The sequence below is a fragment of the Sceloporus undulatus genome, chromosome 2, assembly GCF_019175285.1.
Source record: "Sceloporus undulatus isolate JIND9_A2432 ecotype Alabama chromosome 2, SceUnd_v1.1, whole genome shotgun sequence".
NCBI classification, from domain to species: domain Eukaryota; kingdom Metazoa; phylum Chordata; class Lepidosauria; order Squamata; family Phrynosomatidae; genus Sceloporus; species Sceloporus undulatus.
The window spans coordinates 158827942-158842330 of record NC_056523.1 but is presented as its reverse complement, the minus strand read 5'-3'; the positions used below and the strand labels follow the sequence as shown (position 1 = coordinate 158842330).

At 39.6% G+C, this 14389-nt stretch overlaps 1 protein-coding gene across 1 annotated transcript in view; it reads left to right on the top strand.

Moving 5' to 3' along the window:
- Positions 1-14389, top strand: part of LOC121920433 (SAP domain containing ribonucleoprotein) — a 103605-nt gene that overhangs the window by 38487 nt on the left and 50729 nt on the right. Inside the window, exons 5-8 of the mRNA XM_042447572.1 lie at positions 2225-2298; positions 3502-3530; positions 5560-5585; positions 8169-8237. Coding sequence (XP_042303506.1) covers positions 2225-2298; positions 3502-3530; positions 5560-5585; positions 8169-8237 — 198 coding nt within the window. The remainder of the gene's footprint in view (positions 1-2224; positions 2299-3501; positions 3531-5559; positions 5586-8168; positions 8238-14389) is intronic.

Sequence of the window (14389 nt, the reverse complement as noted above, 5' to 3'; positions counted from 1 at the left end):
TTTTTTCCCCTTTTTGAAGATGGGGACAACGTTTGCCCTCCTCCAGTCTTCTGGGACTTCTGTTCTCCAGGAGTTTTCCAATGGTTCCGATATTACATTTGCCAGTTCTTTTAATACCCTTGGATGTAGTTCATCTGGTCCTAGAGACTTAAATTCATTTAGATTAACCAGATATTCCTCTACTATCTCTTTACTTAATAATAATAAATAATAAATAAAGTTTTTATTTCTATCCCGCTCCTTCCTGTGATCAGGGCGGCTTACAACAAACGTTAAAACATTCATACATAAAACATTAAAATACAGAGTATCAAAAGCCATCTACAACAATAAAAATAACAGGCAGAAAAGCCCCATAGCCCAACCTCTTGGCCACGGAAGAGGAGGGAGGCCCACAGGATTTTATTCTGTGCTGAAATTCCCCTATTCTGTTCTCTGCTCCATTATCCGCAGGTTGAGCACCCTTTGCCTTTTCTGAGAAGACTGAAGCAAATTTCATACCGAACTAGCAGTGGCTAAGATGTTTACAACTGTAAGCTAATTTCCCCCAACAATTTGGGTACTCATTTTAGCAACCTCAGAAGGATGCAAGCCTGAGTCGAGCTTGAGCCCTTTTGCTAGTATTGAACTCGCAGCCTTCTGGTTTTAAGTGAGTGACTGCAGTGCAGGCATTTAACCACTGCGCCACCAGAGTTCCTGGAGAAGACTAGGAATGGGAAGGGCAACTATGAAATAACTAGACAATTTCCTAAAGATCAAAGATATACAATTGATTACTAAAGTTAGAATCATCCAAGCATTGTATTTCCCATCACCATTTATGGTTGTGAGAGCTGGACAGTGAAGAAGACAGATAAGAGGAAAATTGATGCGTTTGACATGTAGTGCTGGAGAAGAATGTTGAGGATACTGTGGATGACCAAAAAGACAAATGAATGGGTCCTAAAGCAGATAAAGCCCAAAATTTCCTTGGAAGCCAAGATGATCAAATTGAGGCTGTCTTAATTTGGCCACATCAGAAGAAGACATGAGTCTCTAGAGAAGATTATAATGCTAGGAAAGGGCAGCAGAAAGAGAAGAAGACTGCATGCAATGTGGATAGACTCAATCAGGGAGGTCATGGGCATGGATTTGCAGGAACTAGGCAGAATAGTACAGAAATGTCTCATCCACAGGGTTGCTATGAGTCAGAGCCAACATGAGGTTTTAATGTTAAGATTTCTATACTATTAAGTTTTTGTATTTATCCTGGGTGAAGTTTTTACTGGAAAGAATCTGTCTCACTTCAGCATTTCTTCCTTCTTCCCCCTGCCTTTGTAGCTTTCTGGTATAGGGATATGTTCCTGATTCCTTGCTCCCATCATTTGCTGCTCCCAGTATGAACATTCTCTCTGATGAAGAAGTGAAGGAACATTTTGGTCCTTTTGAAGTCTCTATATTGCTCTATGTTTAAACTACTGGCACTGCCCTTATTGGCCTATCCATGCAGGAAGTGACCCAGCTAAGCAGGGCCAAGCTTCTCTGCAGTCATGGTCATTATCTTTTAAAACTGCTGCTTTCAAAACTGAATTTAATATCTATACCACCATAACTGTTTTGTGAATAGAATCTGAGTGTCTTATCTGAAGAACTTACTGTGTATTAATAGTATATAGTGCGCCCGCGCCATACGCTGTCACGCCATACGCGGCCTTGAGCATAAGTGCTCAAGCCGCGGGGCGCGCAGAGTGGAAGGGGCGGCGTGTCCCATTCAATTGAATGGGCGTGCGCGCCCGTTGCACCCCGCGTGCCGCCGCGCACGAGCCCCATTTTTTCCAATGGGGCTCGAGCATAGGCGGAATTCGCCTTACGCGGAGGGATCCGGAACGGATCCCCCGCGTAAGGTGAGGATGGACTGTATTTATAACATTCTTTCGGCAGTTTGTCTTTCAAGCAATATTTGACACACACAGGAATGAAAGTTATCTCTATGATGTATGAAGGTAGGCAGAGATATAGTGAGCATGGTTGTACAATCTGGAGCTAAATGCATATTTTTCTGTGTTTAGATTTGTACATGTACATTTGTCTACATTTGACACACACAGGAATGAAAGTTATCTCTATGATGTATGGAGGTAGGCAGAGATATAGTGAGCATGGTTGTACAATCTGGAGCTAAATGCATATTTTTCTGTGTTTAGATTTGTACATGTACATTTGTCTACTTTATATTCTACTTTAGAGAATGCAGAAACGGGCAGAGAGATTTAATGTTCCTGTGAGTTTGGAGAGTAAAAAGGCTGCACGAGCTGCTCGGTAAGTCTGTATTTGTATTATATGCATTATTTGCTGCTTTTTAATCATTATATGGATGGATGTTTATTATGAATGTATCTTGTAACTCTTAAATACTACTCAGCTGGAACAGCTTGGATGCAAGACAGGTTGAGTTGTAGTTAACAGCATGTGGCCATTGCATTGCAGAGTGCCATCTATAAAGATTGCATTTTTTGTACCTTAAATAACACTTTACTTTTATGGCAACTATTGCTCTCCTATTGCAGTATGCTATCAAAAAAATTATCATCCTTTCATTTAAAATCTGGGTAAGTTGACTATGGGGCTGTACAGATGAGAAGAAAGGGGCGGCCCCTTTCTCCCCTAGATCCTTGCCGTGGCAACCGCAGCACCCAGTGACGTTTTTGTGCGCCACGCTGTTCAGACGCGGCGCACAAGGCACTTCATTGGCATGCCGTCTGAACACGCACATGCCAAAATGGTGCCAGGAGAGCGCAGAGCATGTGGATGCTCCACTCTCCTGAAACCTGGTTTCAGCCCAAGGCCGTCACAAAACAGCAGTCTGTACCAGGCCTATGACTCCAAGTGCTGTTGCATTACAGCTCCCATCATTCCTCGCCATTGGCCATGCTGGCTAAAGTTGGTGGGAGTTTCATTCCAGCATCATCTCGAGAACCACACGTTCCCCATCCACTCTAAACAATTTTGAAGATTTTTCAAATGTACAGAGATTTAAATGTACTATAAAGATTGAGGCCGAAGCAGACGGGCCAAAAGGAGCGACTTCTGGTCATTTTAGGGGTGTAGCATGCAATTAACACACACCCCTGGAGCGGCTAGGAGTCACTCTGAAGCTACCTAAGGTGACCAGAAGCTGATGGAGAAAAGAGTGGGGAAAAATTGCTCCTGCCTCCAGTGCATTTGGGACTTTGAGAGTGGGTCATGCAGTCACCATGGTCCCTGGTCAGTCACAGGAGGAGCAGCCAGAGGCCTCTCCTTCATGCCCATCTGCTTCGCCCTATGGAGTTATAAATAAATAACATGCCACAAGAATATGTGTTACCTAACCAGCCTACTTCATTGGTGGTGATAACATGAACAGCAGAAATGCAATGTGAATCCACCATTATTTGCTAAACTGATTCAGGGATCAACTGTTTGTGTAGTGGCTTGGACTGTAAACTTCAGGCTTTGTAACTATGTCTTCTCTCTTCTCCACAGGTTTGGTATGTCTACAGCTTCAACTAAAGGTATTTTAGTGGACTGCATAGTTTATTTCTTTCCCCACAATCATCCTGTAAAAACAGGGGTGAAAATACAGTACTGTTGACACTTTGAATGTTGTTAGTACAGTGCATCTGTGTCATACGCGGCTTTCAGACTATGCTGAAAGCCGCATGGGGAGAAGGGGTGACATGTCCCATAAGGAACAATGGGGTGTGTGCTCATGGCGCGCATGTGCCGCTGCACCACGACATGCACAAGCCCCATTCATTTAAAGGGGGCTTGAGCATAGGCGGAATTCCCTTTATGCAGGGGAGTCCGGAATGGATCCCCCATGTAAAGAAAGGGCGTACTGTAACATATAAATTCTATCCTGGGCTGTGTGATGTGTTTTTTAGAACTGTAACTGTTAATGCAAGCTAGATGTATTGCCTCTGTGTATATTTTGTTATATGAAATGCTCTAGTTTCACTGCAGATAAATTAATGTAATCCAAGTTAAAGTTGTTGTGCTGGCTAAGGTTCATGGGAGTCGTAGTCCAGCAATGCCTGCAAGGCCACTCTTTTCTTCATGCCTGTTTTAATGAATACTCTGGGAAACTGATTTGTCAGTTTTGTACTGGCTCTTACTATTTCTTTTATCTGTGGCATGAAGATTTTTGATTCCTCAGTCACAGATTTAATCTTTGCTGGAGGGATGAAAATAGATTCATCACTCCTTTGCTTTTTCTATAGTTCTACAGGTTAAGATATATGTCCCAAGCAGCAAAAAGAAGGTGATGCACAAAAGTGACTGGAAAAGCAAAGCCCCAAAATAATGCTAGAAGAAGATAAATGTTTTGGAAAATATAATGGCTGAGATTTTTTGCTGTCCTTTAGTGAACTAAAGGGGTTCCAGACTAATAATAGTTCTAATTAGTAAGAAGTGCAGGGGGAGGTGATTTTTCTTAATATCTCTGTCCCCTGCAGACTTAGCACAACCTCTGTTGGCCTAAGTCCAGTTGTCAGTCTGAACTAGAGAACAGTAATTGAATCAGTAGAAAATTGGCCCTTACTATTGTTTCACTTGGTCCGTGGATTCAGTGGATCTAAACTGTCTGAGACTTAACAATTATTTTAAGTCCATGTTGGTTCAGATTGTCCACCTAAACCTCTGGAGCAGATTTATTTTACAAAACACAGCTACTGCAAGGTGAAGGGAGAATAAAGAAATACAGTATTGTCTCATCCCTTGTGCGAGCAGAGAATCCCAGGAATAGCACTCATAGGAATTTAAGATCCAATCCTCTGTTTCCAATACACTTCAGCATATGACCTTTTTCAGAGGCAAAGAAATCCCTATTTTCCAGCAGTGGCAGAAGATATCCTAGTGAGGGAGGAGTTAACCCACGATACCTTCTGTCCACTGTTGAAAAGTAACCAATCTTCCTTTCTATAAAATGTTTCATGTAATACCTTAACAGAAGGGGAAATTCCCCTCCCCTCCTTCCTCATATCCCCCTTCCTTAATAGTCTTACTGAACAACATGGAATGGGGCACAGGAGCTCCTAGATTCTTGGGATGGGAGGCAAATTGCTCAGAGTTGGCCTTAGAGCCTAAAATAAATTAACTGTCCAGCAAAGTTCAGTGACTGTTTACTTAAAAGCAAGTCCTGTTGAGCTGAATGGCATTTGCTTCCAGAAAAAAATATGTTTCCCATGTCCTTCTCTATACCGCATCATAGATTATTGAGAACAGGACTCCTATCATCCAGTTATTATTTTCAAGGGTCACAAGTGATTCCAAAGGATAAGAATTTTTCTGTATGTTAGCTTTACCTTAAATTAAGATACAAACCATTATATTTTCTCCCTCTTGGGCATCAGTTTTAGGCCATGCCTTTTTTTGTTTTTTTTTTTTTTTTTTTTTGTGGTATGGTGTCCCCCCCCCCCCCCCCCCCCCCCCACTGCTTTGGTATTCTGGAAGAATTTATTTTAAAACATTACAATTAATGGTATTCTGGAGGAATTTATTTTAAAACATTACAATTAATGGTTACTTTTATCCCAATTTTAGGTCTTGTTGCAGAAAGTAAGACTACAGTAAGTAACTTGCTTATACTTGCAACTTAGTTGTTTTTTTAAAATGATACCTAAAAGGGAAAAAACATAGTTAACACTATGAAAACTTGTCTTCACTGCATGCGTAGCTCAGTTGGCATTAAACACAGTGCTAGGAATAATTATTTAATTTATACAGTTTGCTTCCTTTACTTATTGTAAATATTTCATACTGAATGGGATAGAAGATTAGATGTATGCTTCATGTCCCTTATCTTGTTTATCTCATTGTTAAAAATGTCACTGCATAGCCTTGGAAAATAAGTTATAATAATTGGTTTTTCTACAAATGATGACATCAAAGCTATAGAGTCTATCATAGTCATTCAAAGGTAGTAAAACATGCAGGAGGCTCTGTCTTTATTTTCCCCACTTCTTTGTTTCCTGTATTTAATTTGCTATTTTCTTTACAATATTTCCCAAATCTGTCCATTATCTGCCACTCATCCAACCCAGCTAAAGCACTCTTTTATATTATGGTTCTCTCTCATGTTAGCTGTTGCTACTATCTGGTTTTGCCATGTCATATCTCTCTCCTCTTCATCTATCTAGAAAGCTTTCTTAATTTCTTTCATAATGATCCTTCACCAACTTTCTTCACTTCTTGTTGGTGTCGTTAAGGTCCATGAATTCTCTCACACTTTCTTCATTACCTCTGTGGGGGAACTTGTCCCAGAAAAACACCTCTCTACTCACACACACACTCCCCAAATCTTTATTTAAGATCACTTCTGTGAAGCTTTTGGCTTAATCTATTAACCTTCACTTCCAGCCAAAATGACAATTCAATATGGGTATCTGTATATATTTATCACTGTTAAATTGTAAGTTATTTGGTGTAGGAACTTAATTCCTAAAAGGACATACATTATTCTGTAAAGAATCACGTACAGTGGTACCCCGGGATACGAATGCGCCGCCTTACGAAATTTCCGGGTTACGAAAAAAATCCATTTAAAAAAACTGTTCCGGGTTACGAAGGTTATTTCGGGTTACGAAAAATTTTTTGGTGCCTTTCGGCGCTATTTCGCACGAAATCGCGGCTTTTCCCCATTAGCGCCTATGGCTTTTTCGCCTTACGAAGATTTTCGGGTTACGAAAGCGGCGGCGGAACGAATTAATTTCGTAACCCGGGGTACCCCTGTAATGCACTGTTGAGAGAAACACTGAGAGAATGCAGATTGGTGCCCCACTAATATGGCCAATGTTTTTCTAAGAGTTGAAAAATGAATTTTAGTCTTCTGTTATGTAGAATGGGCTGTGCTGGCTATGGCTATTGAGACATGCAGTAAAACACCAATGGAAGACCATTATGATTCTCACCCCTGCTCTTCATTTTGTAATTATTTAGTGATTGTTAAATATTTCTCTATAAAAGATTTTGCATACTGCTTGGGAGTAGATTGTGCAAAGCTTTTAGGAAATATCTGAGGTTGTAAGTTCTGTGATCAAATTAGGGGTGGGCCAAATTGCTAGGAGTCACACAAAAAGAAATCTCCCATTTTGATGCTGTGTCAGGGATAAGGGCTAAAAAAAATTTGTGTACCTAAAGTGCTAGTTTAAAGGAAGTCATCTGGACATCTTCCAATATATGTAGTGTGATACTCCCCACCTTAGTATGTTTGCAGTTTGCCAAGAGAAACGTGCTGCTCATGGCCTTAAAGTAGTTATTTCAAAGGAGCCAATCTGTCATCTCATGTGGGAGTTCTTCCTGTCTCCCAGTGAGTACTATGCTTACAAAGGAAGAAAGATCTCAGATTAATTCAGAAAATTAAAATTTCTGAAAGATAGCATCTTTTGTTGGGAAAAAACCCATTCAAAAATTCAGTTCAGACTTAGGTCACCTACTTCTTAATTTTAATTGTGTGTATTCGATACATATTGAAATATAGCATCTATAGCAGTACTAACACTTAGACTCCACCCCATCTGATAATTAGTTTCTTTCATATAAATTTTCTTATAGTTTGATGGTATATATCATTGCTATGGGGTTAAAATGCAAAATAAAATATTTTTTTAAAATTCATGTGTTGGAGACAGCGTACTAACTAGCTTTAAAATAAATGTTATAACTCCATTTTTAAATGTATTTTGCTGTTGTCATTCCATTTTAAAAGAAAAGAACTAAATTCCATTGTTAGACCTACCTAGAGTAGATCCATTGAATTAAGGATATTTTATGTGAACATTTTAACAAATTCTCATTGATTCAATGGGTCTACTCTAAGTGAGACTCGCAGTTAGATTTACCCTTTAATATTTGTGTAGTTTCTCTGCTTAAGGTCAGCAGGAACCCACCTTAAAATAACTTGTAGTAAAGTACTGTATCCCTGGATGTCATCTCTTGGTTCTCCTTCCACTCCAGAATTGGTAAGAGGATAGGTGTATACAGAGTTTTGAGATTTGCAAAGTGTTTTCATTCGGGTTTAGCATATTTGTTCATACCAGCCCTCAGTTTCAAGTTTGTTCATTTGTTCATATGAACACCTATTGCATTTAGGTTTTCCTAATTTCGTAGTATAGATAGAGACTATATTAAACTATTTGCTATGACTTTTCTAGGTAAATATAGACAAATTAAAGGAAAGGGCTCAGAGATTTGGCTTGAATGTCTCCACAGTCTCCAAAAAGGTAAGGTTCCAGGGGAAAAGCACTTATATAGCAGATGAATGAATGCTTCAAAAAATATTCTTCTGGGGGGGATGTTTTGTTTTGTTTTGTTTTGCTTTGTTTTGTTTTGTTTTGCGGAAACCTGATGGTGGATTGAGAATCTTAATGTCCAGTATCATTACTTGAGCTCCAAGCCCTGTTCATAAACTTAAAAAGCTTGTGTCAGGAGCTTAGATTGCAGTGTTTATTACTGAGGTAAGCCAACACTGTTGGATTCTGAATTAAAGTTGGTCCTCCATATCCACATATTCTGTATCCATGGATTCAACTATCCACAGCTTGAAAATACATATTTTTTAAACTTCTAAAAAGCAAACTTTGATTTTGCCATTGTATATAAGGAGCACTATTTTACTACCCCCATTTAACTTAAACATTTATGGATTTTTATATCCATGGTGGGGGGTCCTGGAACCAAACCTCAGTGGATGCCAAAGGACCGCTGCATTTATTTAGCATAGATTCCCTACAGTCCTTCCAGCTGAGTCTCTTTTGGATACCGGTTTCTTGGCATACAGTAAATAAAACAATATACTACAGTGGTACCCCGGGTTACGAAATTAATTCGTTCCGCGGTTAATTTCGTAACCCGAAATACCTTCGTAAGCCGAATTCCCATAGGCGCTAATGGAAAAATAGCTCTCTGCTGCCCTCCGGTGGCGGAAAATAGCGCCGCGGTTTTTTCGTAACCCGAAGAAACCTTCGTAAGCCGAAGCAATAAATCCCTATGGGATTTTTTCGTATCCCGAAAAATTCGTAACCCGGCGCATTCGTATCCCGGGGTACCACTGTATAGTTTTGATTTGTTTTTTCACCTAAGACTTCATTGGAGAAACCCATGGCCCTCAAAATGTTAGACTACAGTTCAGTCAGCCCCATTGAGCATTGTTAATGATCAATCATGATGAGAATTATACTCGTAATGGTGTCCAAACTCAGAGAACCACATATTTCTTCCCAGTTCCCTAAGAGATAAATTGGATACAATCCTAAGATTCATTCTCACCAAGGAGGAAAACCTGGCCTGGATATAGAACTTCAGATTGCATAAGGACTTTTACAAATCACAGAACGACTGAGCCAGAACCTGTCTGTCTGCCTGACAGTCAGTTTTCTTTGTGGGGGATTTGTTGATTTATTATTTTTATTTGTATATGGGAATACTCATATGAACTCTCATGATGCAGTCTAATGTCATGCAATCAAAGCTCACATTTAGCACTTCAATGAGAATTATACCCTGCATTCCCCTTTCCATTTGGTTCAGGACCTTACAGTCCTAAGACAAAAGATAAAGGACTTGGATTTTTTTATGCTTCTAGTAAGAAAAATGCTAAGTATGAAAGAAGAAAAAGCCAATTCAGGAACAGCTGGGGGGAAATAAATTTTCAGAAGAATACATTAGTTCAAGTGATATTGCTCTAGTCTATCCTGTAGGGATGAGCTTTATTAACAATGGTGGGGATTTGGTGAAAGAAGGGAGGAAATGTAGCAATTTCTAGAAACGTGTATAAGAGTGAATTATTACTTTCCATGACAATTCTGCAATTCAGTACTACCACAGAGGAGTACTGGATTGTTGGGCAGGGAAGAAACTTGACTATTCATTATTTCAGACTTGGAAATGTTGTTCTGGAAAAGCCTAGAGGAGGAGGAAGGCTGTCATTTTGCCTTAACCCTTGGCAAATAAACTATTCCATCTCTCATGGGGTTTGCACACTGCACACTTAATGCATTCCATTCTGCAGTAAGGCACTGAACCTGGCACCAGGGAGTTCAACCATGTAGAAAATAACTGGACGTGGAGGCCACTTTCCTCCCCACCCTCTGCTCTGGGGGCAGGGTGAAATCATGCAAGTGCATTAAAGCTGGAATATGTGGAGGGGCAGGTCAGGGTGAGAGGCTGCTCAAACATCATTAACCCTGTCACCGGGGGTGCACATTTTTCAGGAAGAATATATGCTTTGTCAGCATTTATGGCCACATTTCCTTTCAGCAGAATTGTGTAGATGAGGCAAAATACTCATTGTATGCTCTCTAAGAGCTTCCCACAACTATCCCCTTCCCAATACTTGACAAAAAATAATACCAAGTATAAACTGATTTCAGTGCTCTTAAAGAATATGCACGAAGCCAGTTTCATTAGTGAATTGATCCTCATTGTACACATGGAAAAAATGCCAATAGGAAAATAACATGCCCAAGGTCAGAAATCGATTGTTATGCTAGGTTTAGATACATGGTTCTGCCTAGCTTTTCTTTAAATATTGGCTTCTGCCTTTGTGTCTCTTACTTGCATAAAACAGTTAAGATGTTCAGCAATAAATATAGTTGTAACAGTGATTTATCTTTAAATATTTTATTTTATTCTGTTAATACCAAATAAAGTACAGTGGCTCAGAAATGGCTTTTCTCCCTCTGAGGAGGACCCTCTTGAATTTTGTTGAGGAATATTATTGGTTGCTTCAAATAGCCTATATAATATCAAGATGTGCACCTGGGTGTTCTTTATAACTTTTCATTACAGATTAAGCCTGGTTATGTGTTCCTACAGATTTTTAACACCACACATTGCAGCAAAAACTTTACAGTAAACCGTTGTCTCTCTGGAGACATATTTCATTTCCTATTCAAATTGGTCTATTCATATTGGTTTTGAAGAAGTGGGGGTGGAATACAGCCAAGGGCCATTTCAAGCCTGTTGGGGTTAGGGGAGCAAGCCTAGATCTGAGCAAGAGGCTCTCTAGCTAATCTGCAGCTTTGAACCCACTGCTATATAGAATCTATTAAGTTAAAATCCTCTTCCTGAAAGATAACAAAGATTTATTTGTACAGTAGAAGTAGGTGGTGAATGTCACTCTCTAGTACAATAGAAGTGGCAGGTGTTTGCTTGTGTTTTTATTAGCATGGAACCATCAAATTAATTTTTAAAATAAATCAAGAAAGCATTTTTCTCTCCGGAACTAATCACACACCCTTTTTCTGTGCTCTCCTGGGAGGCCTCCTTTTAAAATTTACCCTCTGACCTGAGGCTGCCATCCCTTGATTTCTGCAAGTTACACTTAAACTGCTCCCTTCCCTTGTAAATTTTCTCTCTAGCAGCTGCTCCCTGGACCACTCTGAACCCCTGGCTTCCCAGTGGGAGTGCTGATAGCTGCAGGCTTCAGTACAGCAGAGAGGGCCGCGTTGTAATGCATAGGCACATTCTCAAAGGGGTTGCTTTTTCTTTTTATGCATAAAACAATCTCATAGGTATCCAGCAGAGAGAGTATTGCCACGAAATAGAAGATTAGGATTCTTTTGAGAACCTTAGCTTAGCGTAAATGCTCCTTTCTCCTTTCTGCATTGCATTATACAGTGCCATTCTTAGAAGAGATGAATAAATTAATTTGTGCCTCACATTGTCTAACAGAAGGGTTTTGAACTGTTTTACAAGTACCTCATTAACCTGCTGTCTGTCAGAGGTTGTCGCTCAGGAGGTAAAATACTAGCTTGTCAGTATCATGCAAAAGTAGTGATAGAATTGCAAAGATCTTATCTTGGACACTTTAGCATCAGTTTCTTCCAACTCCCAATTGTGTGTCTTGACTTGAAAGGAAAACAACAGAACTTTGAATCAAAGTCTACTGCTTGAATCCAAGAGGTTGGTGCTAAGTAGTCAAGCAGACCTTTATTTACCAATGCAGTAATTCTCAGGTTTGTCAGAAATGGCCTCATAATATGACAACATGACACCATTGAGTAAGCAGGAACCAGCTGCAACAGGTGTGTCTTTATAAGGCATCAGAGCCTGTAGAGAAGCCAGTTTCACTAATAAGGGATACTGCAGTCTTCAGTCAGAGTTTCCCTTTCCTGGCTGGGATAGAAAAAGAGGACGTCCTTTTGAAGCATTTTTTTTAATGACGAAAGTTTTATTCCGATTGCTGTTATGTTGTTAGCCCATGAATTATCGTAGCTACAGCTGAGTGCTAAAAGTGAATCATCAAACTACATTGGTTTAATAGACTTTAGCGAGGACTTATTCCACAGGGTGCATGGGCTAATTTTCATGATGTGATTTTTGGAAGGCATGTAAAGCAGCAAGTTGAGAGTTAGCAAACAGAATGAGAAAATACAATTGATTTAATTCTTTAATTTCCAGCATATTTAAAACAGCATGCTGAGAAGGGATTATTTTCTTATTTGGCTTGTTTCTTTTCAGCATTTCCAAACACCTCTTCAAATTTTCAGATGGAATGTTCTTTAATAATTAGGAAGGGAAAAAGAGCAAGGAAAGTGTTTTTGTTCATAGAAAGGAAAAGTTCTTAAGAAGGTGTAAATTAGCCTCTTTCCTATTGTAAATTGTATAGCCTTCAAGAGGCTGATGAATTGTAACTCCCAGTATTTCGTATCATTGGAAATGTTGATTTGGGTTTCTGAAAGTTTCAGTCTATTTTTTTTTTTAATTTTATAAATTTTATTTTACAAAATACAAAAATACATATTCTTACATTGACATACTTACAAATAATACGGAGAAAAACAGGACAAACAAAGAAGGAAAACATAATGACAATGACAATAACAATAACAACAACTACATCAACAACATAAAAACGCATATAAGTAGTTTATAGTTTTACCATCTGAATACTTCCAGAGTAAACTGTATGGACTAGCAGCGTAGTTAACTTGTGAGTTGTTCCTCTATTATTCTTTGCTCTGAAAACCTCCAATAAACAAGATCAATATTAATTAATTAGGCTATGATTTATGTATATATAAATACGTTAATAAGTTTCAAAAAATTTTGCACTTTGCCTCATGTAAGGGGTCAAACTTCATTGTTTTTTGACATATATACATAACAATGTTACTAAATGTATTTAGCTTCTCCTTACCATTTTCCACCATAATTCTGAACATATATGACTAACATTTATATCTGTGATTTCAAAAATGATACATTCAAACAATTCCAATCCTGCTCAGTTTTATCTACCTCTTTTTCCTTTAGCATGACGGTTAATATATCTAGACTTTTAGCTTCTCGCAATGAGATTAACCAGTCTTCTATACTAGGAATTTGAATATTTTTCCACATTTTGGAATAAAGAATTCTTGCAGTTGTTACCATATACTGTATAGCAGGGGTAGGCAACCTTTTTGAGCTGGGGGCCGGGTTGCTGTCCCTCAGACAACTTGGGGGGCCGAAGCCGGGGGGTGGAGCTTCCACCCTCCAGGGACGGGGCTGCATGCCGGGGTGGAGCTTCCACCCTCCAGGGGCGGAGCCGCACGCCAGGGGCGGAGCTTTATCCGAAGCCCCGTGGGTAGGAGGAGGCATGTGCCCGCCCTCTCCTCCTCGGTCCCTTTTTGGCCAAACACCCCCAACCTGCATTCCAAAACACACACAATAGCACATTTGTGCATTTCACATGGCTTTATTTAATGTGGCCTCTTGCATATTTCAGAGGCTTATTTCATAACCAAAGCCCTTGGGTTTAACACTTAGCATGGTTTAACATGGCTATGCATATTGAACATGTCAAGGTGGTTTCACCGTTCTTGCACCAAGTGTACTTCTCAGAAGTGTGTACTTGGTCAAGGGACTTTGGTTTTTCTTCACTGCGCATGAGTTTGTAAAAATCACAGCAATTTATATTGGCCATGCCTCAGAGGCTTTCTGATATCAATATCACCATTAAAGAACCAAAAACACACAGAAAAGGCACTTTGGAAAGTCACACTCTCTTGGCTTCAGAAACAGTGCGTGCATGCCTCTCAAGCTGACTCATATCATCATCATCATCACACCATCACAGTCAAAACAAGGGAGATTTGTTAGCATTAAAAGCACCCAAAACACACTTTGGAAGGTGACACTCTCGACTTAAGAAACAGTGCCTGCATGCCTCTCAAGCTGACTCATATCATCATCATCATCACACTATCATTGTCAAAGCAAGGGAGACTTGTTAGCATTAAAAGCATCCAAAACACACTTTGGAAGGTGACACTCTCTCGGCTTAAGAAACAGTGCATGCATGCCTCGCAAGCTGACTCATATCATCATCATCATCATCACACTATCATTGTCAAACCAAGGGAGACTTGTTAGCATTAAAAGCACCCCA